Source organism: Gigantopelta aegis, chromosome 6 (assembly GCF_016097555.1).
Source record: "Gigantopelta aegis isolate Gae_Host chromosome 6, Gae_host_genome, whole genome shotgun sequence".
NCBI classification, from domain to species: Eukaryota; Metazoa; Mollusca; class Gastropoda; order Neomphalida; family Peltospiridae; genus Gigantopelta; species Gigantopelta aegis.
In genome coordinates this window covers 92238304-92265087 of record NC_054704.1, presented here as the reverse complement: position 1 = coordinate 92265087, position 26784 = coordinate 92238304, and the positions used below count along the sequence as shown (strand labels likewise).

The following is a 26784-nucleotide window of genomic DNA, read 5'->3' as shown; positions in this document are numbered from 1 at the left end:
ACAACAAACACATTCAGCAGACACACTGACCAGATAACAGTCTGTTCTTCTCTTCATGCCAGTGTCAGAGATCTCACCATCACCTGGAGGCTGTGGTTTCTGATAATTATCGGTGGTCAAGAAAACACTTTCAAGTATCTGAGGCATGTTCAGAAGGACAAGCTTTAGCGGTTACCTGCTAGACTGGATTTTGTACCTAATGTTAAATGAATGTAATATGATAGTAGACAATGGTACCAGTCAAATTGTTTGAGAGCTCTCAATCTCCTAAATACACCACTGGTGTAGATTCCTTTACTTTACTAGTATAAACCTTCAAAAATATTTCTAAACCCTTGTATTGTCTAACCTGCTTATAATATAGATTTTATTCTGTAACACAAACCAAAAATAAATTCTTCTGTTTTATTAATCTCCCTAACGTTCAAAGTTCTTTGTGAAGATACAAACTAGAATTTACTAGTGTTTTGTTTGTCTAGGTAATTCCTCCATTTTTAATTTCAAAAATCTATATTTAAAAAAAATACATAAATACAATAGAAGTACCTGTGACCAGTATGCAGAAACATCTAATGCAAGTCTTAATTTGTTTTTCACAGAAATCAATAATTTATATTTTTGCTACAACAATACTATACAACACTGGCATACAGCATATTAAACATCAATAAATGATACAAAATGTAAATATATGTATAATAAGGGATCTTATTTCGAAATCTTTTATACAAGAACACAGAAGAAAAAGCTTCCTGAACTCCCCACATATATAACCAGCACACCGGATGTCTACTGGTTTTGCACATTATTTAATACGAAGCCACTAGGTGTGTAACTTGTTGTCTGTACATGATGATGATGCCATCAAGGCTATACCCTAATCAGCAGTAAAGAGCATTTTACAATAACTTTCTTCAAAACAGGTCAGCACATACCAAGGTTTTTATTACACCTGCCTGTTCAATCATGGGAATGAGAAATGATAAGAAAGGAAAGGAATGTTTATTTAGTGAAACCTTTGTTTATTTTGTGTCTAAAGTTGATTGAGAGAGAGAGAGAGAGAGAAAGAGAAAGAGAGAGAGATGGGGAGAGAGAAAAGAGAGAGATGGGGAGAGAAAGAGAGAGAGAGAGAGAGAGAGAAAGAGAGAGAGAGAGAGAGAGAGAGATGGGGAGAGAGAAAAGAGAGAGAGAGAGAGAGAGAGAGAGAGAGAGAGAGAGAGAGAGAGAGAGAGAGAGAGAGAGAGAGAGAGAGAGAGAGACACACAGAAATAGAGACAAACACTGAGAGAGACAGGGAAATCTGTTAGTTAATTCTTCCACAAAGAAGCAAGGAGACTTTAATTTGTACTATCCCATAAACAGGACAGTACATATCATGGTATTTAAAAAACCAGTCATGGGACGTTGCATGTTTGGAAATGGGGAGTTAAGCCAAGTCCACTGAGGGTAATTGATCCTGCAACCCATCATGCCTCAGGCAAGTCATCTACCAATGGGCTGTAATTGAAAATAAAACTTGTTACACCTCAATAGGAGACTACTCTAACCACTGTGCTACTTCCCACATCTTTGCTTTACAATGGGCTGGACTTTGCCAAGTAAATTAAAAAATAAAACTTATTACACCTCAATAGGAGACTACTCTAACCACTGTGCTACTTCCCACATCTTTGCTTTAAAATGCTGGCATGCATGTATGGCCACTACCAATGCCAAGGTATGCAGAAGAAAAGAAAAAAAAAAAAAATAATAATAATAATAATTTTTCAAGTGGCCAAAGGTAGGTAATCCAGCAAGTAACAACACTGTTCTCCTATTTCCACTGGGCAGTGTAGCAGTGTTGTGTATTCCGGGGTTGTGTATTCTGCTGTTGTGTATTCCGGGATGATCTCTCCTGGCCTCACTGGTTCTCTTCAAAGGGCATCCTGCTTCCACGGACAAACAAATACCAACAGTAAATATCAACATCAGCTTACTAATGGTCTTCACTTCACAATAATGGGATAATACCCACTGTGGCAAAACACAGCCTGTTCCTATTACACAAACACCCATTAAATACCACCATGGAGGCCAAATAGTGAGTGTGTCTGCCGGGCAGGCATGATAACCATCATAGGTAGGGGAGAGAAATATTTTGACTTTGTGGGCTCTTCAGAGGATCAGTTTATCCAGGTACCGTATTCTTGGTACTGGGAGACTGGAATCGGTTTGTTTTGGTCTATGTGAGTAGATTGCATAGCTATTTCTATGTCAGAAGTTTTGTTGCTGTTAATTTTAATCTACACAAAAGTAATGTTTTATTTTTAAAAAAGAGAAAAGTTTGTTTTGTTTAACAACACCACTAGAGCACATTTATTAATCGTCAGCTATTAGATATCAAACATATGGTCATTTTGACAGTCATAGAGAGGAAACCCCATTAGTAGCAAGGGGTCTTTTATATGCACTTTCCCACAGACAGGATAGCACATACAATGGCCTTTGTCATGGTGCACTGGCTGGAACGAGAAATAGCCCAATGGGCCCACCGAGGGGGATCGATCCCAGTGTGTAAAGCATTGCCCAAGGTATTTTGAGTCACAGAATTGAACCTCCTCAGTGGTTTCTCCCCACCCAACCAGTGTCTCATGACAAAGGTTGTGGTATGTGCTGTCACGTCTATGGAAAAATGCATATAAAAGATCCCTTGCATGCTAATGGAAATATGTAGTGGGTGTCCTTTGAAATCAATGCGTCAGAATTCCCAAATGTTTGATACCAAATAGCTGATGATTAATTAACCAGTGTGCTCTAGTGGCATAGTTAAACAAACTTTTCTTGTTACATGCTTTGTCTATACAGGGACTGCCTCTCTCCAGGAGCATGCTTAACATAGATGTATGTGTTATTAATATTTGTAAGACTTATAGTTTACATAAGTATATTTACATAATAACAGCATATACATTTTTTTTTCACAGATGTTCCAACAGGGTGAGATCACTCCTGTTCCACTTGACTGCCCTGATGACCGCTCAGGCATAAAGAGTGATTTACAATGCACACGATGACCTCACCACAAAATTAAACCTACAGCCAATACTGAAATATGTCCCATCTCAAGATGGTATTGATAGTGCCACCTGCATTCCTTTCTCCCCCTACCTCCCCCACCCCCATCCTCTGGTCTGATTGGAAGCAACATGTCCAGCTGGCGATGAACCTGCCAAAATACCTGTACTAAACCCCCCGTGTAATTCACCTGTCAATTAGATGATCGGGACCAATGACGTGAAGGGTGTTTTCCCTCTCTCTCTATCTCTCCGCATGTTGATCTTTTTAGCATCAAGCTCATCCAATCATTCAAGTGCACTGAACCCTTGGACAAAATGAGGACTTTGGAGTGCTGATTGTTATAGCAGAAATGTTTACTGGAACGAGCTTTTGATTTGAGAAATCCATCCACCTGGTCATTTTGTTGAGTGGTGGCATGGGATCTAGCTCAGTTGGTAGAGCACTCGCTTAAAGTGCTTAGGTTGAAGGATCAAATCCCAAAAGTGGACCCATTTTCTGACTGGTTTGTTCCCCCATCCCAACCAGTGCCCCATGACTCTTATATCAAAGACCATGGTATGTGCTGTCCTGTCTCTAGAAAAGTACATACAGCAGCCTTTGATATACTGGAACAGAGCATTCATGAAAAACATCCCCTACTACTATTCAGTGATATATGCCTAAGGTTTCATCTTTCATGCATGCTTAAACCGTAATTGGATATATGTAAATAATTTACCACTTAAAAATATTAGTGCATCTATTATAAACATTTCATGAGTTAAATGCATCTTTGCATTTTTTATGAAATAATGTTTTAATTTTCAGCAAAGAGTTGAATGTATTTTGCCATGTATACTGTATAATGAGATAATATGCTGACCCAAAACTCTTTATTTAGTGCATTTTAAACAAGTAGTTATATTTTTGGATACTTTGGTATTTACCATCATTTGTGTATGACCATGCATTTTATGCAAGTGAAAGTTTTCAAGTAATATAATGAATTACGGTGACCACTTCCAACATACTTTTAAACTGCAATTCAAATAGTAATGTAGAGTTTGCAACCTCTCCAATTGCCCACAGCAATCAGCAATGCCATGACGGCTGTCAAAGAATTTTTAATTCTTCTCAGCACTTTTTTTGCCATGGACTATAATCTTTTTTTTTTCAATGGCATGTTTTTTGCCATGGACATTTTCTTAATTGCATGGGTTGAGTGTGTACTCCAAACTGAAGTCAAAGGAAGAAACACATTGCTGACTAGTCTACATTAAAAGGGTCATGGTGATCCTGACAGCAAATGTTTTAGTTTTTAATGATATACTGACAGCTAATACCAACTCCTGACATCTTGACAATGCCTGCAGGAGAATGATCTTATCGTAAAGTTGACAGAAGTGCAACAGACTTCTCCACTTTCTACATTCTCTCTCTCTCTCTCTCTCTCTACATCACATTATCAATTTCTTGGATAAAACATGGCAGGCAGGATAAAGTAAAAAAAAATCCCAAAAAAATCTGCTCCTAATACATTGTATATCAGGCTTCTTAAAATAGGTAGATCTATTAAGTTTTCCTTCATTATTGTGGAAGCTATCCTAACAGGAAGCGGCAGGGGTGTAAAGTAAAGCTGCTCGTGAGTGACAGCGCCAACCATTGCTGCCAGTACAGATTGAATAGCAGACGTCAGCTCCTGCCAACATGAAGAACCTGAGGGTCTCACTCCACTATTATTTGTTTCTTATCAATTATCATTTCTATCATTCAAATTATCCTAATATATTTCTTTTTTTCTCTTGTTTTTTTGTAGAGACCAATATTTGTGATATAGTATGTTTAGGACCTGAACAGTCCTGCCAGTATGGAGAATCTAAAGGTCTCACAGCACAATTATTTGTTTCCAAGCAATTACAATTTTTGCACTCAAATTATTTCAATATAGAGGATTTTAACAAATTAGCCAACAGTAGGGACCGATTGTCTCATGCCACTATTCTTTTTTACTAATCATTTATTTGTTATAATTTATTATCTAAAATGTACTATTTAAAATATTTGATAAATCTCACCAGTTAAATGTTTTAAGAATCTTGACATCTAAAACATCTTTTTCAACACACATTGTGGTAAACATATTTTATATTACACAATCTATACATGTTAAAAAACAAACTGTTATTCAAAACATCGATCTTCATGAAGAAAAGGAAACAATTTTGTTTAGTTTTTGGTCATTATAGTCAAACTTGAGACATACTTAAACAAATCTAAAGTGTAAGAAGAAACCTACTCTATGACTTTATGACAATCAAGGTGGGATTTAGCTCAGTCGGTTGAGTGCTCGCTTGAGATGCTTGAGTCACAGGATCAAATCACTTATGTGGATCCATTCAATTTATTGTTTTTTTCTCATTCCAACCAGTGCACCACAACTGGTCAAAGGCCGTGGTATGTGCTTCTTGTCTGTGGGATGGTGCATATAAAAGATCCCTTGTGCATTAGGAAAAATGTACCAGGTTTCCTTTGATGACTACGTGTCAGAATTACCAGTGTGCTCTAGTGGTGTTGTTAAACAAAACAAACTTCTTATGACATGCAGCAAGACAAGGCTCAAAATTCACATGGAGCAGGCAGCCACTGTCACTCCAAGTACACAATATGCTTCATGATAATCAGTTTTACAAGCAGCTTTCACTTTCCATCTTAGTTCTGACAGCATTTCAGATATATCAAGATTTTCACAAGAGATAATATAAATGCTATGCTTTTATCCATGTTTGTCTCAAGTTTTCCACATTGCTGTCAAAAAAGTTACATTACATGTCAAATTTTTTACACTAACGTCTAGAACTGCTTCTGGATTTCCAGCTTAAAATATGTGAAGCAAACAAAGACTGCTTACCAATGCACAAAATTAATCTTGAGACTTTGGCAACATGATTTATATATGTTTTCCATGACAAGACAACACATAACTGGATGATGGTGTAGAAGATAGAGCAGAGAAAGGAAGGGGGTGTGAGTGGGAACTCAATAATTATGTGACTCTTCTAGTACATCATATATATATTTATTATCCATATGGTTCAACATAACCGAGTTAATAATAATCATACGAAGCACACGTGTAACAAGTGTAATGACATAATTTTGGGAAATGACGTCATAACATGACGTTGCTTTTCCAGTCCTGGCTCAGACTGTGCATTTGAAATACACATGTATGACGTCATTTCGTCATCTCCTTCTAGTTGTGACTGAAACATTTTGAGTTGGGTCTTGTTATTCATAAAGAAAACAACAAAAATAATATGGATAATAAAAAATTTTATTACACTCACATGTGAGTCGTACTGATTTTACGAAATTTGTGTCAGGATTCATGTATTACCCTCGCTCTTGCTCGGGCAATACAAAAATCCTAACATTTGTTTCGTAAAACCAGTACGACACACAAGCTTGTATAATAATCTCTATATATTCTTCAAAAATCAATATTTTCAAAAATATCCATAAAACGTTTGTCTCCATTTGACATAATAATGATAATAATAACACTTACTTGAGGCCACCATAATAAGTATCCATCTTGAATACACAACCATTTTTAAAACAAAACTTAAAATTATACCGAAATTATAAAGGAAAATGTAACCGGTCAGTTTATATATACATGTACATATAAAAAAAAGACCTTCAAAACATTATTGGTAAGAAAAACAAAATAAAGATCTAGATAGTAGCATATTTGCTGCAGGATCACAAAAACGTCATAGGATGGCTCATTGAGTGTTTACGTTCGAAGTTTGAACAATAAACAAAGAACTGAAAAAAAATCATGGATATAAAAATGCACTGCTCTACCTCGTCCATTCAGTCGACAGCACTAAACAACTACTCAAGCAGACAGTTTTCTTTTCACGATGCCATACGCTGACAAGTGTCATCAGAGGTAGTGACAATAGTCGCTTTTTCCACATGCTTGTTTGACAGCATTAGAATTTTTTTTTTCTACAAAATTACCCCCCAATTAAATGTTCCATTAAACACATACATGTGGTATTCACAAATTATATATGGAAATTAGGACTTATTTTCATTTAATTCTATAAATAGAATTTTATGTATTTTTATCTTTGAGGGGCCATTCTAATATTATGTAGTGCTCAAGGGGGTAGGTGAGTATTATTAATACACAAGTACTTTACGTAATGTGTCTGCTATGCATAGCAAGCAAATCAATGAGAAAAAAAGATAATCTATTTTAGAAAGAAAATATTATTTCAAAAATACATTTTAATGATAATCATTAACAAAAGTAACTGAATTTGAACTGATTTTTTTTTAAATTGTATAAAATGAAGTTCAAGTTTAAATATAACTCCTCTGCAACATCACCTGCTGCAAAAAGAGAAGAAAAAGAAAAAAGAAAAGAAAAAAATGGGGGTAAAAAGCCCAAAAGACAAACACAAAAATTTACAATTAATTTTATGGGTAGATTTTTGAAGAACAGTATCAAATGCAGTTGGTAACAGAATGACAGACAGTTTTCAGGTAAACCTCATTTTGTCATGAAGGGTGTATCTAAAAACAGCTTTCAGGTAAAAACCCATTGTGTCATGATGAGTGTATCTAAAAGGGAAAAAAAGAACAAAGTGTTTTATGGCCAACAGCAGGATTTTAACTGCCTTTGTCGAGATTAATTCATCAATCCATGTCCACATTGATTTTGAATTAATTCTTTGTCTACTCACATTAAACCACAAAACAAAACTATTAATATTTTTTATCTTCATTAATTTTATAACATTCACACAATATTTCTTAATGTTGTATTATATTTTATGGTTTTATCTTTGTATGAAATTGAATTTGTGTTTGTTTTGTTTTTTCAAAAATAGCCGATGCTGTTTAGAAAACTGGAAGAATAATCAGGTACAAAATAACACTTTCAGAAAGACCACATTTGTGTTTACAAATTATGCATGCCTCATGACATTATACATTAGGAGTAATATAAATTGAAACCTGCCTTCACATAACAAAACATGGCACTAAATTTTTATTATATATTTTTTTTAATGGTTTTATTATGCAAATTATATTTTATAGCATAGAATGTGACATGTAGTTAGTCTCCTGTGGAATGGATAGGCTATTGTTATCTATTCTTTACATATTTTTACATAATGTTATAATTTCTTGTGTTTAATAAAAGAAAAAGATGTACAAGCTGAACACCTGCTATTTTCTGTTAGTATTGGTGTTTCCCACAGAAAACATCATGTGCAGAATTTGATGAAGCTTATTTTTCATAAATGCTTGTGTTTAAGCATTATAAGTGCTAGTTACACATGTATAAATGCTTGTGTTTAAGCATTATAAGTGCTAGTTACACATGTATAAATGCTTGTGTTTAAGCATTATAAGTGCTAGTTACACATGTATAAAACAAAAACAGGCCTTGTATATTTGGCCATATTTAAAAAAATATTTTGTTCATTAAGGAACATATCACAATTTAAATAGCCTTAACTCACAAGAACAAAGAAAAAACCCAAGTTGAAAGAGAAATGAAACCATATCACATTAATTTTAGTAAAGACCAAATCACAATTTTAGGTGTGCTCAATCAATATTGCGCACCCTTTTCTCTTTGGCATTTAACTGCTCCATTCAAATTCCATAGCACCACCCCCACCCGCCTGATACCGACGTGATCGGGCTGCTGGTGCTCCCTTACACCTGCCAGTGCAGTCGGTCCCTCCTCTCCCCTCCCCCCTTCGTGGACGACAGGCGTGCACTACAACAGCTTGTTCTGAATGTGCACGTAAAACCTTATGACATGACATGACGTGGCCATATTGTACTGTCAGCTCTCATCCAGAGTGAGTTTTAATGGCTCACTGAGTAGATGTAAGGCCACTACACCAACTTCTCTCTCACTAAACCATTCAGACGGATCCGGCTCCTCAAGATCTGTATTTCAGCACAGCACTACACCTTCAACGTCTAATAACTGTCAATCTAGGGGTTTTCTTGTCGGGATGCAACCCATCTCATCCTTATAAGCTGTGCACCCAAACGGCCTTAACGAGGCCACTCACGTGGACATATAGATTGGACTTTAAACTTTTAGACATTCGTTCAAAATTTTATGTCGAAATTACTTTCTTTTTTAATATTATTAAATAGTCCGATCCTCTCTTCTTTCTCTTATTTATTTTTGGACTGTCCTTCTAAAATGCTCCAAATTATATAAATTTTCGGCTGAGCAGTCAATTCTTTTTATTTTTGGCTTGTAACTTTTAATTTTATTTATTTATTTTTAAATTCTATTAGCTTTTTTTTACTAATTGCTATTTTCAAAATTCTGCCCATTTTCAACTCTACCCCCCTCCATCCCGAGTCAGGCCACCGATCTTATCCAAGGCAAGACTCGGGATGGGCGTGCTTGAACCTTAATTAGAAACATGAAAAATCAAGTTAGTTATTTTTTAATCAGCCAGTACTCCACAAACAATATACTGAATCTGCTGAGGTACGTACAAACAAACATTTCTGTCATTTTTTATTGATACATCCATCCATATGTCTGTCCATCTATTCAATATTCATCCATCCATCCATCTATCCATTCAGGTATGCTCCCTATTCTTTAAAAAAAAGCAAAAAAAAACAACCCCAAAAACCCTATTCTAACCACTAAACAAAATGCTGAATGTTCAGAAGAAACAATTACACTACTCATTATAAACCAAACATGTCACACACCACTGCAGTCAGCACTGGTAACAAAAAACCTTTGAAGCAGAAAATATGTTTACTCCACACAACATTTCTGACATTATGACAAAAATTGGAAGCAACCTGCTGGGCCTTTCATATTTTGTGAACTGAGTGACTTTTTTTTTTTTTTTTTTTACACAGGCACAAATGTTTTACAAAATAAAAGCATGCTAAGAAGTATTTGGAGGACAGACCTCCATGTGTTTGTAACCAAACAATTTAATTAGATTGGTACATTGTGTCAGATGGACTTGCTCGCGTCACCTGTAAAATGACAGGTCAAAATTATAAAAGGTATTTCAACGAGTTGGCCTTAATAGGTCAAATGTTCAGAACGCAAAGACCAATTCACATTTGGTTAGCACAGGTGCATTGTCAGCCATTTATAGAAAGATCAGTGTCCCCAATATGTAACAGTATGATTATAGTACATGACAAAATGAAGACATACTGACGTACAAAGTTTTTAAAAGTAAATATTAAGCAGGCCCATAGGAACATATCTTAAGGGGGAGGGGTACAATCCAGACTTTTACCGTTATTTGTATAAAAGGAAATGTTTTATTTAACGACACACTCAACACATTTTATTTAAGGTTATATGGCGTCAGACATATGGTTAAGGACCACACAGATATTAAGAGAGGAAACCAGCTGTCGCCACTTCATGGTCTACTCTTTTCGATTAGCAGCATGGGATCTTTTACATGCGCCATCCCACAGACAGGATAACACATACCACGACCTTTGTTACACCAGATGTGGAGCACTGGCTGGAATGAGAAATAGCCTAATGGGTCCACTGACGGGCATCGATCCTAGACCAACCGCCCATCAAGCGAATGCTTTACCACTGGGCTACGTCCCGCCCCACTTATTTATATAGAGTAGGACAAAATAAATGTACATTTTCATCCTCAAGTGGGGGGGTTGGGGGTTGTAATTACTTTAAAGGTTAACAGAAATGTATTGACTTTATCTTTAAATAAAAATATATGCTGACTTACATATTATGTTACGCTCTGATCGCTATATCACTATAAAAAATGTCTGAACACTTTCATTGTTGGTATGTATAACTTCATGCACTTACATGTATATGTATATGGTGCTAAAAACTGTGACTTCTTTTCTTTAAAAACATCATCAAACATGTCAGGTTTTGAATTATATATCAGACATTGAATGAATGAATGTTTAACGACACCCCAGCATGAAAAATAAATCGGCTATTGAGTGTCAAACTATGGTAAAGACAACAATAATGTGATGAAAAACATTAGTCAATGGTTTAATATACAATAAACTATTTTTACTGCTCCCTCCCACACTATTTTATAAGAAAGAAAAAAATATAAAAAGCTAATATAAATGTTGAACTGCTTTAAAAGACTTTGTACTGATCTCCTGGACTAGTTACCTACTGTGTGAGACCATATACATGGGTATAATGTGTACCTCACTGAATCATACAGGTCCATTCCCATACCAGTTATAACATTGTCACCCAGGACATTAGATCTCACTAATTTGGGAACAACAGGTTTTTTTTATCCATTCTAAACACTGTGAGGTCTTTTTAATACATGTACCATAATGCTATTAAAAGGACATACCCTAGTTTCAACCTGTGAATATGAACACTATGTTTAGTTAATCTACAAACCTGTAGCACATTTGGATAAAGTTACAGCTGAGTGAAACATGAGTCTGTGACTTTGAAATGGTGAAATACCCTCTAAAAATAGACTAAAACTCAACTCTATAACTGTTACTTCTCAGACGCACATGCATTTTTAAAAATATGAGAAATGCATTTTATGATATTAAAAACACCAGGATGATCAAACACTTCGAATGTATGGAAATTGATAATCTAAACCATAAAAACTTAAGAAAAGTATGATTTCAGTTATCAAAAACGGCTATAATAGTAAAAAATCTGCCTTAGTGTTTAAAAACTAGAGTATGTCCCTTTAACATTTGCTGAAGAGTTATCAACATTCAGAAATTAATTTCTAGTTATTTTAATCTAATTAAAGCTTAACATTTTAGAGGATTTTGAGGTGAAATGTTTTGAGGTAGGCATGATTGTACATTAAAATGTTGGGCGTGATTATTTTGTGCATGCATATTTTGCACACAATGTTTATCTTCCTGAATTTGGTGCAATCTAAAACCTTATCAACCTATGAATAAATTGCTTTCACCCAAACTTAATGTAAAAAATCTATAAAGGTAATCACAATAAAATACTGAATAGTTTTCTTGTAGTCCTGTTTGTGCAGTTTTAACTATGGTATGAGACCCAGTCATCAACATTTCACATATCAATTCCAATATATCCAGTCAATGATGGCCATATCAATTATAATATCAAGTCATACCGGTATTAAACATTACTGAATGTGTTTAATTGTCCAGTTATTAATAATTAATTTCAGATAAACCCTATCTAATAATAGATAATAATGATGGTGGTGGTGGTGGTGATGATGTGATGATGATGATGATGGTGATAATGATGGTGGTGATGACGATGATGGTGATAACAATGATGATGATGATGATGATGGTAATTATCACAACAATTCTCATATTAATTTTAAATAGCATTAAGAACATTGATATATTTTCCCAATCTTGTGCTGTGATATAATAACTGTGATGTGAAACCCTTTGACCCACATGATACGCCATGTTTCCCCAATCAACCATGTCCATCCCTAAATACCAATCATGGCTGGTGTCACCTTCTAATATCAATCACCTTCTCTGCAGATTGTTTCTCAGTTCAAATATTTACCACTTGGCTAATTTAGCAAGAATTCAGCAGCAATTCAGCAAGATTACAAAATTGCCAAATGTAAAACACTCCTGCTTGTAACCATGCACCCAACAAGTGCCATGCTTTTGTATCATATTAGACTTTATTGATCCCAGCAGACAATCTCATTGGGAAAGATGAGGACGGGCGAGACCTTTGACAGCAAATGATTTGTTCGGGGCAAACAGTCGACACGAACAGACTGAAAACTTGGAGAACCCACAGTGATTAAGTGTGATAAAGTAAAAGGAAAAATAACTTCTTTTTTTGGTGCTGCTTTTACTTAAATTGTACAAACTTTCTCTGATCAGATATGGTCACAGATACATGTATAGAGTTAAAAAAAACCCCAGCACAAACATCCTCTGAAGATACAGTTAAACTTTGTTTTGTTTAATGACACTACTAGAGCACACTGACACATTAAACATTGATTATTGGATGTCAAACACTTGGTAATTCTTGATTCGTAGTCTTACAAGGAACCTGCTACAGTTTTCCATTAGCAGCAAAGGATCTTTTATATGCAGATAGCACGGTTTTCGATATACCAGCTGTGGGACACTGGCTAAAAAGAGAAAATCCCAAACAGACAGTGTGTCCACAGATGGGATTTGATCCTTTGACCCAGGCACCTGAGGAGAGTGACTAAGATAAATTCTGCTCCAGATATGTCAACAGATGTAAAGTCTGGTAAGATGTTCTGAGTAAATACAAACAGTTGGTAATGCTAATAAATCACGGTATATTCCAACCTGTGACAAGTTGCCAAATAAAAGAAAGGAAAGGAATGCTTGTTTGATCACATCTCAGCCCATTTTAAACTATAGCATGCAGTGTCTAACATGGTCATTCTAACACAAGGTCCAAAGTTTAAAAGAGCTAAAGATTGTATTGTTTAACAATATGACTAAAGCACAATGATTAATTAATCATCAACTATTGCATGTCAAATGTATGTCAATGCAATACATAGACATTTCTAATAGTCACAATTCCAAGAAGTACATTACATGAACAAGTGCTACATTTCCAGAATGTACATGACATTTTACTGACACGTACATTACATTTCTGACATGTACATTACATTTCCTTTGAAATGCGAATGACCAGCTGTTATGATGGATCTCAGGGAAAAACATCAAATTAGCCACATTCTACCCAATCACACCACCAGCGAAAGTAATTTTCCCTACATGAAAGGCAAGAGAAGGTAACAACCTACCCGACAATCACATGTGGCCTTTGAATAACCTTTTGCGTATGAACATTAATAGAGGAAACATTTACAGGACACTGCTAATCAATATATATTCCGTTAATACTTTGCACATGGATGTTATACAAATTAGAACCATTACAACCGCTCTCTCTTGAGACTCATCTCATCACACCGGTCAATGCTTTCCTTGACCTTGGTGGATGACCATGATAGACAACTCTTTATGCACCATGTTTTTGCATTATCTACTGTCGTTAACTTTTAATCACAGAATTACTATTAGAACAATTTAGTTTGTTTTAAACTTCAAATTAATTTTGCATTACCTTCCTATTTGGTTTGCTTTAAACTTGTAATTTTGCAATACCATCCTATTTGGTTTGTTTTAAACTTGTAATTTTGCAATACCATCCTATTTAGTTTGCTATAAACTTGAAATTTTGTATAACCATCCTACAACATCATTTGGTAAGAGACAACAAAAACACAATTACACTTTTATTGACTTTTGGGTTTTCAAGGTTATAAGTGAATGAATAAATGAATGAATGTTTAACGACACCCCAACACGGAAAATACATTGGCTATTGGGTGTCAAAGTATGGTAAAACCAAACATAAAGTAATGAATAACATCAATAGAAAACTTCAACAGTTAAATTAAAACACAGTGTAAAGAACTGTGCAGGTCACAAGTATGACAATACCTCAGCATCATCGTAATCTGAAGGGTGCGAATACCCTCATCATCTGAAGGGTGCAAATACACTCATCATCTGAAGGGTGCGAATACTCTCATCATCTGAAGGATGCAAATACCCTCATCATCTGAAGGGTGTGAATGACTGCATCGCTCATTTGGACAAACCACACTTCAAATTTTTTTTAATTAATGGTTTTAAAAATAACCAAGATTGAACAGATTCAGAATTTAAACGCAGCATAATTAAATTTGAGAATCAGGTCTCAGTGTTTTAATATAAGAAATATTTTTGAGACTGCAGCTTTAAAATAATGTTCTTTATCTATTGCTTATGGTTTTAAACTGCAGGCCTTTGATGTTGTGGAATGTTAAAAAAAATTAATGGCAGTGTAGAACCTTAATACTGAGAGCCATTTCCGACTGCAATAAGACTAATGAGAATTGCTATCAGTCTATCTCAGAGCTCTACGGTATCCTCAACAAGCACACTAGATGGCGCTGCTTTCAAGACATGCATCAATATCAAACACTTAACAAGTGTAATTAGCCTTTAATTGGAAGGTAATTTCACTTTCATAAGAGCCTGAGCACCTTTCATTCAAAACCCATCAAGTCCAGGTGACATATCTCCATTGTCAATGTCTTTAAGACTTAAGAGCATCTTCCTATAATTCAAGTGTTTTAAATGTATTGGAATTTAAACATTTACAGATAACTGATAGGGCAGTTTATCACTGTAAGTACAGTGTATTTATTATACACAGGGTTACAAAAATAAACAAATCCTGTCAAGAGGTGATGGCATGGTTTTCTTAGTGTGTGGTACGTATGCAATACAAATCCTGTCAAGACGTGAATGCATGGTTTTCTTAGTGTGCGTATGTATGCAATACAAATCCTGTCAAGAGGTGAATGCATGGTTTTCTTAGTGTGCGTATGTATGCAATACAAATCCTGTCAAGAGGTGAATGCATGGTTTTCTTAGTGTGCGTATGTATGCAATACAAATCCTGTCAAGAGGTGAATGCATGGTTTTCTTAGTGTGTGGTACGTATGCAATACAAATCCTGTCAAGAGGTGAATGCATGGTTTTCTTAGTGTGTGGTACGTATGCAATACAAATCCTGTCAAGACGTGAATGCATGGTTTTCTTAGTGTGTGCGTATGTATGCAATACAAATCCTGTCAAGACGTGAATGCATGGTTTTCTTAGTGTGTGGTACGTATGCAATACAAATCCTGTCAAGAGGTGAATGCATGGTTTTCTTAGTGTGTGCGTATGTATGCAATACAAATCCTGTCAAGAGGTGAATGCATGGTTTTCTTAGTGTGTGCGTATGTATGCAATACAAATCCTGTCAAGAGGTGAATGCATGGTTTTCTTAGTGTGTGGTACGTATGCAATACAAATCCTGTCAAGAGGTGAATGCATGGTTTTCTTAGTGTGTGCGTATGTATGCAATACAAATCCTGTCAAGAGGTGAATGCATGGTTTTCTTAGTGTGTGGTACGTATGCAATACAAATCCTGTCAAGAGGTGAATGCATGGTTTTCTTAGTGTGTGCGTATGTATGCAATACAAATCCTGTCAAGAGGTGAATGCATGGTTTTCTTAGTGTGTGGTACGTATGCAATACAAATCCTGTCAAGAGGTGAATGCATGGTTTTCTTAGTGTGTGCGTATGTATGCAATACAAATCCTGTCAAGAGGTGAATGCATGGTTTTCTTAGTGTGTGGTACGTATGCAATACAAATCCTGTCAAGAGGTGAATGCATGGTTTTCTTAGTGTGTGGTATGTATGCAATACAAATCCTGTCAAGAGGTGAATGCATGGTTTTCTTAGTGTGTGGTACGTATGCAATACAAATCCTGTCAAGAGGTGAATGCATGGTTTTCTTAGTGTGTGCGTACGTATGCAATACAAATCCTGTCAAGAGGTGAATGCATGGTTTTCTTAGTGTGTGGTACGTATGCAATACAAATCCTGTCAAGAGGTGAATGCATGGTTTTCTTAGTGTGTGCGTACGTATGCAATACAAATCCTGTCAAGAGGTGAATGCATGGTTTTCTTAGTGTGTGCGTACGTATGCAATACAAATCCTGTCAAGAGGTGAATGCATGGTTTTCTTAGTGTGTGGTACGTATGCAATACAAATCCTGTCAAGAGGTGAATGCATGGTTTTCTTAGTGTGTGGTACGTATGCAATACAAATCCTGTCAAGAGGTGAATGCATGGTTTTCTTAGTGTGTGGTACGTATGCAATACAAATCCTGTCAAGAGGTGAATGCATGGTTTTCTTAGTGTGTGCGTATGTATGCAATACAAATCCTGTCAAGAGGTGAATGCATGGTTTTCTTAGTGTGTGCGTATGTATGCAATACAAATCCTGTCAAGAGGTGAATGCATGGTTTTCTTAGTGTGTGGTATGTATGCAATACAAATCCTGTCAAGAGGTGAATGCATGGTTTTCTTAGTGTGTGCGTATGTATGCAATACAAATCCTGTCAAGAGGTGAATGCATGGTTTTCTTAGTGTGTGCGTATGTATGCAATACAAATCCTGTCAAGAGGTGAATGCATGGTTTTCTTAGTGTGTGCGTATGTATGCAATACAAATCCTGTCAAGAGGTGAATGCATGGTTTTCTTAGTGTGTGCGTATGTATGCAATACAAATCCTGTCAAGAGGTGAATGCATGGTTTTCTTAGTGTGTGCGTATGTATGCAATACAAATCCTGTCAAGAGGTGAATGCATGGTTTTCTTAGTGTGTGCGTATGTATGAATGCATGGTTTTCTTAGTGTGTGCGTATGTATGAATGCATGGTTTTCTTAGTGTGTGTGTATGTATGAATGCATGGTTTTCTTAGTGCGTGCGTATGTATGAATACATGGTTTTCTTAGTGTGTGCGTATGTATGAATGTATGGTTTTCTTAGTGCGTGCGTATGTATGAATGTATGGTTTTCTTAGTGTGTGCGTATGTATGAATGCATGGTTTTCTTAGTGTGTGCGTATGTATGAATGTATGGTTTTCTTAGTGCGTGCGTATGTATGAATGCATGGTTTTCTTAGATTTTCTTAGTGCGTGCGTATGTATGAATGCATGGTTTTCTTAGAGTGTGCGTATGTATGAATGCATGGTTTTCTTAGTGTGTGCGTATGCAATACAAAACCCACTGGTGCCAATTTTCAAGTTTATATAAAGGTTAAAGCACGCTGTTCTTGGTACACAATTGAGCAGCTGATGCTGCTTGTACAAGACATTTGTTAATATACTGAACAACAAAAGAAACACATAATTAGTTTTATTTAAAGTATAAGTAAAGTTTGTTTTATTTAACGACACCACTAGAGCACACTGATTTATTATCTTATCATTGGCTATTGGATGTCAAACATATGATCATTCTGACACTGTTTTTTAGAGGAAACCCACTGCTGCCACATAGGCTACTCTTTTACAACAGGCAGCAAGGGATCTTTTATTTGTACTTCCCACAGGCAGGATAACACAAACCATGGTCTTTGCTGAACCAGTTATGGATCACTGGTCGGTGCAAGTGGTTTACACCTACCCATTGAGCCTTGTGGAGCACTCACTCAGGGTTTGGAGTCGGTATCTGGATTAAAAATCCCATGCCTCGACTGTGATCTGAACCCAGTACCTACCAGCCTGTAAACTGAAAGTATTCAGTCTGAATCGCAATAGTTTTGTGTGTTAAAATCATCAGCATCTTGTGAACAATGTAAGCCCATTTTGACAGTGTATTTACTAAATTAATTTTATCATTAAATTTTTTAAAATAAATAAAATATTGGCATTTCTTTTGTTGTACAGAGAAAACCTGCCATCTCTTATCCCACAAAGACTCCACTGTTACCAATTTCATCAGAATCATACTTTGAACTACACTACAGATCACGTAACCGACATCTGTATTACATACATTAATGTCCTAATGATAGTAATGATGTTGACATACATATTTAATGACAGTTTCTTTCCAGTTCTGAATGATCAAATGTCACATACACCACAGTGATGTCAATGGATAAGAATATTTCACATACAGACACTACTGAACCAAAGTTAAAATAATGCCAGCTATTTTCTACCATTCACATAGACACAGTACTTATTACCTGACTTCTGATTCCATGAATAGATTTGAAACTTAAACCAGAAAATATTCTAGAAGATATTATTATACAAACTAGGGTTTAAGCTGTTGTTCACCAAGTGAAAATTAAACACAAATTTTATAAATTAATTTTATTATGAATTTTTCAAAAAGCTAATTAGGAAAACCATCTGCCTTTTTATAGATCTACAGCCATTTCAGTGAACATTTTGTTTTCAAAATCTTGATTAGCTATATTTCTAGTCAATTGAAAAATTGGTTAGCAATTACTATGTAATGTTTTAAAATTGTGTAGCGATCTCTGAACAAAATGTTCCCTGAAATTTGGCTTTTTGATAAATGAAATTTGAAGCTGGCTTCAGATATTCTAACCAAATTTGCTAAATAATATATACATATATTTAATTTGTTTGGATATATATATATATGCTCAGGTGTCTTAACCCTGGGGGGTTTTCTCCTCACTTCCTGGGTCTGTTGGCAGGTGAATGATAACAATTTGTTTTATAAATTGGTTCCAGCTTAAACCATGCAATCAGGGTTTATGTTCATGAAAGAAAAGATTAATGATTTGGTGAGAATTGTTTGACAAAGTACAGCTGAAAATAAATTAAATAAAAGTTAATTAAGCATATTAGTTTGTAAATGAACTTTATGTCAAATTTATATTTTGGCAAATGCCAATTCAACTCTACATTGTGCAGAAATAAGGCCCTGATCAAGTATTGTGGCTTTGTTGTACAGATTTAGATAAATCCTGTATATGCATATGTGGAGGAAAAACAAGACTGGTGTGAGACCCGCGTGATCTTTCTGACCTCCATTATGGCAGCTCTCGTAAGGTAATAAGGCTGGTTTCTTCCTGTGCATCGAGATGCATTTTCACAAATTACAACCTTGCCAACGAAAATATATGAACTAAACATATCCTACCCAGGGAGCAGAATGGCACATGGAAGCCATTTCTTAACAGGAAGAGATGTTTGTTCCCTTTTAAATTCACATGTTTCATGTTTCTTGGCCAGAACAGGATCATATTTATCAGAAGCCAGCATGCCAACCAATGTGCAGTACATATGTCGGTAACACTTAAAACTAAATACATATGTCTGCAAGGCTGGGTCTTGTAGAATCCTCCCTTCAAGAGATGGATGAGAGCAACTGGACATTTTGACAAATCATAAATTACTGTCAGGGATTCTCTGAGGGCAAAGAACCACCATCAAAGCTGGAATAATTGGAAACCATTTTGGTTTTTTTGTTATGTAGCAACCAGCACAGATTACATGTTTATATGTCCACTGATTTTTTTTTTTCTTCTAAAATCAACACAATGAAAATAAACAACATTTTCCAATGAACTCTGTCTGGGAGTGGCAGTCCTCTTTATGACAGTTTAAGGATGATGTATCATCCAGTAAAGGATGTCCTCAGGAGTGGCTGTCCTCCTATAGATGAGGCACTATTTTGCCAAATACCCATTCGACCACTGATCAGATATGGTGGTTTTGCCGTTCTGATTTATCACTAATAAGTGCAGTTTACATGATGGTAGATGATTTAACATAAAATTTATCATCAAAAGTTGCATGCCTTGGTAACTTTTCAGAGTGATTTTTCCTTTTCTTCCATTTTACTGAAGTCAAGATAATAGAATTTTTAATCAATATTCAAAACATATGGATTGTTACCATCGTTTGTGTAATGATTCAAAAACTAAACTGGGAACATGTTGGACAAAACCAATTTGATCACAAGAGGGGTTGGGGGTGATTATATATTATATAATTATTATGTTATGGTTGCTTGGGCTCCTGTAATTTTAATTCCTAAGCATACATACTTTAAATAAGATTTTGTTTTCTGGCTGGTGGGTTTATAAAACCAAGAATAAGATTTTGTTTTGTGGCCAGTGGGTTTATAGAACCAAGAATAAGATTTTGTTTTGTGGCTGGTGGGTTTATAAAACCAAGAATAAGATTTTGTTTTGTGGCTGGTGGGTTTATAAAACCGAGAATAAGATTTTATTTTGTGGCCAGTGGGTTTATAAAACCAAGAATAAGATTTTGTTTTGTGGCTGGTTGGTTTATAGAACCGAGAATAAGATTTTGTTTTGTGGCCAGTGGGTTTATAGAACCAAGAATAAGATTTTGTTTTGTGGCTGGTGGGTTTATAAAACCAAGAATAAGATTTTGTTTTGTGGCTGGTGGGTTTATAAAACCGAGAATAAGATTTTATTTTGTGGCAAGTGGGTTTATAAAACCAAGAATAAGATTTTGTTTTGTGGCTGGTTGGTTTACAGAACCGAGAATAAGATTTTGTTTTGTGGCTGGTTGGTTTATAAAACCAAGAATAAGATTTTGTTTTGTGGCCAGTGGGTTTATAAAACCAAATATAAGATTTTGTTTTGTGGCCAGTGGGTTTATAAAACCAAGAATAAGATTTTGTTTTGTGGCTGGTGGGTTTATAAAACCAAGAATAAGATTTTGTTTTGTGGCTGGTGGGTTTATAAAACCAAGAATAAGATTTTGTTTTGTGGCTGGTGGGTTTATAAAACCAAGAATACTGCAGCAGTACATGTCCTGCCTATCATAAACGTATTTGATGTTGCTGAATGTAGCATCCATAGATGTTCAGATCAATGTATGTTTAAAAAAATGAAATTCAAAAAATAAAATAAAAAGAGAGAAGAAAATACTTTTTTTTTTAAATACAATTTAAAAAATTTAATTAATTTAGTTTTGACATGCATTGTGATGAACATCCAAAGGTGCAACTATAAACCAAGTTTCATTGATCTAGGATTTATAGGTGGTGAGAAATGGAGTTAAACACAAAACTTTAATGCAGGCCTTCAGATTACACAGTAACATTTGTTTCCGGTACCATGCCGGTAGTGTGTTGGTAAAATCACAGAACTGAAATTTCATTTGCCATGATTATCATATTAAGTACAACTATTCAACAAAAATAATATAAAACAATTTCCAATGGGTTCCCATGATCACAAGACACGGAAGTGAAGATGTGTTTCCCATGAAGTTTGAAATCCTATGGCTTGTAATGTTGAGCTAAATGGGGGCGAGACGTAGCACAGTGGTAAAGCGCTTGCTTGATCCCCGTCAATGGGCCCATTGAGTAATTTCTCCATGACTGGTGCATCAAAAGCTGTGGTATGTGCTATCCTGTCTATGGGATCGTGCATATAAAAGATCCATTGCTGCTAATTGAAAAGCCCATGAAGTGGCGACAGTGGGTTTCCTCCCTCAATATCTGTGTGGTCCTTAACCATATGTCTGATGCCATATAACCGTAAATAAAATGTGTTGAGTGCATCGTTAAATAAAACATTCCTTTCTTTCCTTCCTTGTTGAGTTAAACATATATGTTGATGTTGTGACCACCACTCTTGCCACCGTTGGTAAACTAATACCCATATCTTGCCTTTTTGCTTCAAGATGAGACTAAACATCACCTAGTTTCCATTCCCACATCCTTGTGATTGATTCTGGAACTTCCCTTAGATGTGATACAGCCAGACAAAGACCTGATCTACACACAAACACACACACACCATAAGATTTTATTTTCAATAGGAAGTCCAAGGAATGCCATGCCTGTGGCAGGAAAGAATCTAATATTGTTACAGGGTATTTTAGTCAGATGTAGTTGTATTTTTATTTTCTTCTCCTGCTGGGAAACCACAAGCCGGATGGGTCCAATTCTCTAGGCAGGGAATTCTATATAAATGTAACAAAAGTGAAAACAAACAGAATCTGACTGAGGAATCGGATACAACTGTTTAATAACAAAGCATCAACAGGCTGATAAACAGTTGGTCAAATATCACTAAAGTTTTATCACTGGTTAATAGAAACTTTTGAGAAAAACAAAATTGGCAATGTATATAGTACTGGATGTAGTGATACAGACTCTGTCTGGAGTATGATGGGATACAGGATCGATTCTCTTTGGAGGATCTATCAGGTCATGTTTCAACTCAACCAGTACTAGTATATCAAAGGCTATGGTATGTACTGTCCTCTTGTGGTAAAGTGCATATAAAATGCTTATGGAAAAATGTAGCAAGTTTTCTCTACTACATGTCAGAATTACCAAATGTTTGACATTCAACAGCTGATGATTTGTAAATCAATCAATGTGCTCTAGAGGTGTCATTCAACAAAACAAACTCTATATATAAATGGCATTAAGGTATGTAAGCCAATTTCTTGTCAATCAAAATAGCTTATATGACATAATTGAGTTTCTTTTCTCTAGTAATAGAGATTCAATTAATTCAGTAAATAGACTGTCAGAGTGGGTTCAATAATTTAACACACACACAAAAAATGGAATTCAAAGCACAATTTTTAAAAATGAACTTAAGAAAAACAAATGAATACATGTATGTGTTTTGTTTTTTTGTTCAGTATATTATGCTAAATATTGATCAGCCGCTCATTAAGCCATGTGCTGTGATGTCATTAAACACAACATTCCTTTCTTTTCTTTAAAACCAATAACGTAAACTGTTACTGAAAGAACGTTCTAAATTTTAACCTGCATCACCCAACAGCAGGCAGATTAACTAGCTCCCTGCTCAATAATAATACACATTGATGCAGGTTTCCATCAGTTTTACTCCTCACAATTGTCATCTGGTTCAGCGGTAATCAATGGAAGATGCTGGTGACGTTTAAAAAAAAACTTACAGGAGAAAATCAAACTGAAATCTCATTGAAAACCTCCTGTTGAGATGTCTCGACAGTTGAGAGGGACGACGAAGAAGTTTTACGATGAAAATAACCCCACCCAGCTGGTTACTTGACTCGCTGAATGCACCGCTCACCATGCACCGTGTAATTTTGTAACCCATGTCTCAAACTGCCGCGTTTTTTCTCTTCCCACAAATGTTGATTAGGTGTCTCGTTTTAAACACTAATGAATGCTATAAATATTTAAAGCCAACCTGCATATATAGCTTGACAGTCTGTTACTGCAATTTAAAATTCATATGATGATGTGGAGAAGAAAAACAGAAAAGAAACATTACTGAACATTATTTTACTTGTATTAAGAACAAGATGTTTTATAGGTTCTGTTTTACAGAAAAAAACTTTCTTTAAAGACACTCCAACATACTATTTAATTGGTTCCCATCAAGCATATATATGACTGAAACCACCTGAGATATACTTGCTGTTCCTTCCAATTAGCAGCTGTCTTTTATATATAGTACTGGTTGGAATGGGAAAAACAATATGATTTTTATCATGTAAATGAAAGGTTGTGATCCTATCACCTAATACAGCTGGGAGGAAGGGAAGAAATGTTTTATTTAATGGAAGGAAGGAAATGTTTTATTTAATGATGCACTCAACACATTTCCATTATGGTTAAACGGCGTCAACCAGATGGTTAAGGACCACACAGATAATTAGAGAGGAAACCCAACGTCACTATTCAATGGCCTACTCAGCATCTTTTATATGCATCTTTTTATAGACAGGACAGTACATACCACAGCTTTTGTTATGCAAGATGTGGAGCACTGGCTGGAACGAGAAATAGCCCAATGGACCCACTACCTACTGAGATTGATCATAGACCGACCGCGCATCAGGTGAGCACGTAACCACTGGGCTATGTCTCGTCCGTATCACATCTGGAAGTTCTAACAATGACCTTCATGTGTATACTGCTTATTGCTATCCATGTACAAAAGGTTTTATATATATATATATTTGTGTATATTCCTGCCATAACCATGCTTGAAATATTTTTTTAGTGAATCATTTTAGGCATAAAATACTTATTGGTATTTTAGAATTTTTTTCTACTTGTCAAATAATCAATGTTTTTTTTCCTTTTTTTTTTCTTCTTTGTTTTCATTATAAATATACACCTGTGATTACAGGTGAATCATTTATCCAGGTGTTTCCATTTATACAAGTGGCATGTTTTTTAGTCACTGGGGCGCTGTTACCTTTCCTGGAGTTTACTTGCACAACATCTCATCCACTTATTAAATGAGCGAGGGGAAAAAACGATCTAGGGCTCTAATTTCTCTTTTCGGTGAATTTCAACGAAGAACGACACAAAAATAACAAATAGTAAATACATAAAATATCCCTGGCCATTTCGATGCTATTTTCTATTCAGCACCTGTCATTACTGTCCATCTCCAACCGATCTTCACCAGTTAGAAAGGTCCTATAAAAACAAGGCTGGATTATCACGAATAACAAACAGCAACACTTACCCATCAGTTGTCTGGCGGATAGTATCAAAAATGCTTGAGGTAATAAGCTTACATAGACTGTGGCCAACGAACCTGCAAAAGAAAGAAAGAGAAAAAAACTATTATTTGCTGTTTGCTTGGAAAACAAACAATTCGTGGTTTTAGGGTGAAAATGATATAGGTGTGAAAGACATACATAAAAAACAGAAACACAAACAAATATTTAAATAACGAAAATATATTTAATGTTAACTTGGGGCAAGATTTGCTTCTTTAATTATCTGAGATGAACCATATTGAGGGCAGAGTAGTAGAAGGGTATTTCTTGCTTTTTTTTCTTAAATCTACTTTTCTTATTATAAAGAATTCAATCAGTTCATTTTACTTTGATTTTCATATTCAAGCATGCTGTGATGGGCACACACACCTCAGCTATCTAGGCTGTCTGTCCAGGACAGTAGGTTTATGGGTAGTTGTTAGTGGTAAGTGAGAGAAAAGTCAGCATAATGTCCTTACAGTACCTAATGAGTCAGTAAAACATGGCTCTGGGCAGGAGCCAGTACTGGGATACGAACCCAGTACCTACCAGCCTAAAGCCTGGTGGTTTAACCACTACACCACCAAGGCCGGTTATATACAGTTATGGTTTAAATCATGTAGCCTGCATTGCAAACATTCATTATTCGGCATACATGTCATTATTCTGGTAATCGTCACATATGTGACGTTAAACAATCCCATAAAAACAGCATTCATGTCAAACAAATTTAGAGGAACATGCATTTTGCTTCAGTAAAAGTTTAAAAGGTGATATTTTAAAAGTTTAAGAATGTCCAACTAAACTGAGACAAGTAGCGTACGGATATGTAAATAGGCTCTTTGGGAATCCTCAAAATGTCTGAGATACATTAATGCTGGTTTTACTGTCACACATGGATTTGATTTGCCCATCAAATTTCACTTTATACTCACACTGAATTAGAATAAGGGCCAAACTATGCATCATGCCATCACGACCAACTGTATGATGTCAAAGAACATAATATCAGCCGTGATTTGTTTTCTCTTAACTGAAAAAAAATCTTATGTGTCTTCTTTTGCAATATACTTAAAAAAACCTAAAGATTAAAGTTTAACAATGTGCTGGGGTGTCATTAGAACTGCAAGCCATCTCAAACAGCTGTCTAATCACACCTCTAATAACCAGTAACTAAACGTTTGGTTTGTTTAATGTCACCACTAGAGCACACTGATTAATTAAAGGCATACTGTCACAGATTTAAGGACCTTATTTCTCCAAAAGTAGATAAAAAATGAAAATCACATCAATGTTTGGAAACCAAATCTGACTATTGAATCACCTTAACTAAACCATGATGGAGTGAAATCCATGTCAATCTTCTCGACAATATTAATTTTTAAATTATGGACCATTGCTATAATTCAATAATTTTTTTAATAAAATATCATTAATAACTGGAGTATGATCGCTAATTAGATTGTTGAATAAAGTACATTTTGGGACAAATCAAATACACATAAATATGTAATACTTTGTTAGGCCATTTAATAGATCAGTGGTCTGTGACAATATGCCTTTAATAATTGATTACTGGATGTTAAACATCTAATAATTCTGACACAGTCATAACAAGAAATCTACTGCAAGTTTTCCATTAGCAGCTACCGATCTGTAATATGTACTTTCCCACAGACAGGACAGCACACACCAAAGCTTTTGATAAACAATTCATATATAACTGGAAAGTGTGTTGTTATTACTCTTCATAATGTGGAGGATCATACACAACA

At 35.4% G+C, this 26784-nt stretch overlaps 1 protein-coding gene across 1 annotated transcript in view; it reads right to left on the bottom strand.

Annotated features, from left to right (window-relative positions):
• LOC121376457 (tyrosine-protein kinase transmembrane receptor Ror-like) overlaps window positions 1-26784 on the bottom strand; it is a 354346-nt gene that overhangs the window by 191294 nt on the left and 136268 nt on the right. The window contains exon 2 of the mRNA XM_041504330.1: window positions 24994-25065. Coding sequence (XP_041360264.1) covers window positions 24994-25065 — 72 coding nt within the window. The remainder of the gene's footprint in view (window positions 1-24993; window positions 25066-26784) is intronic.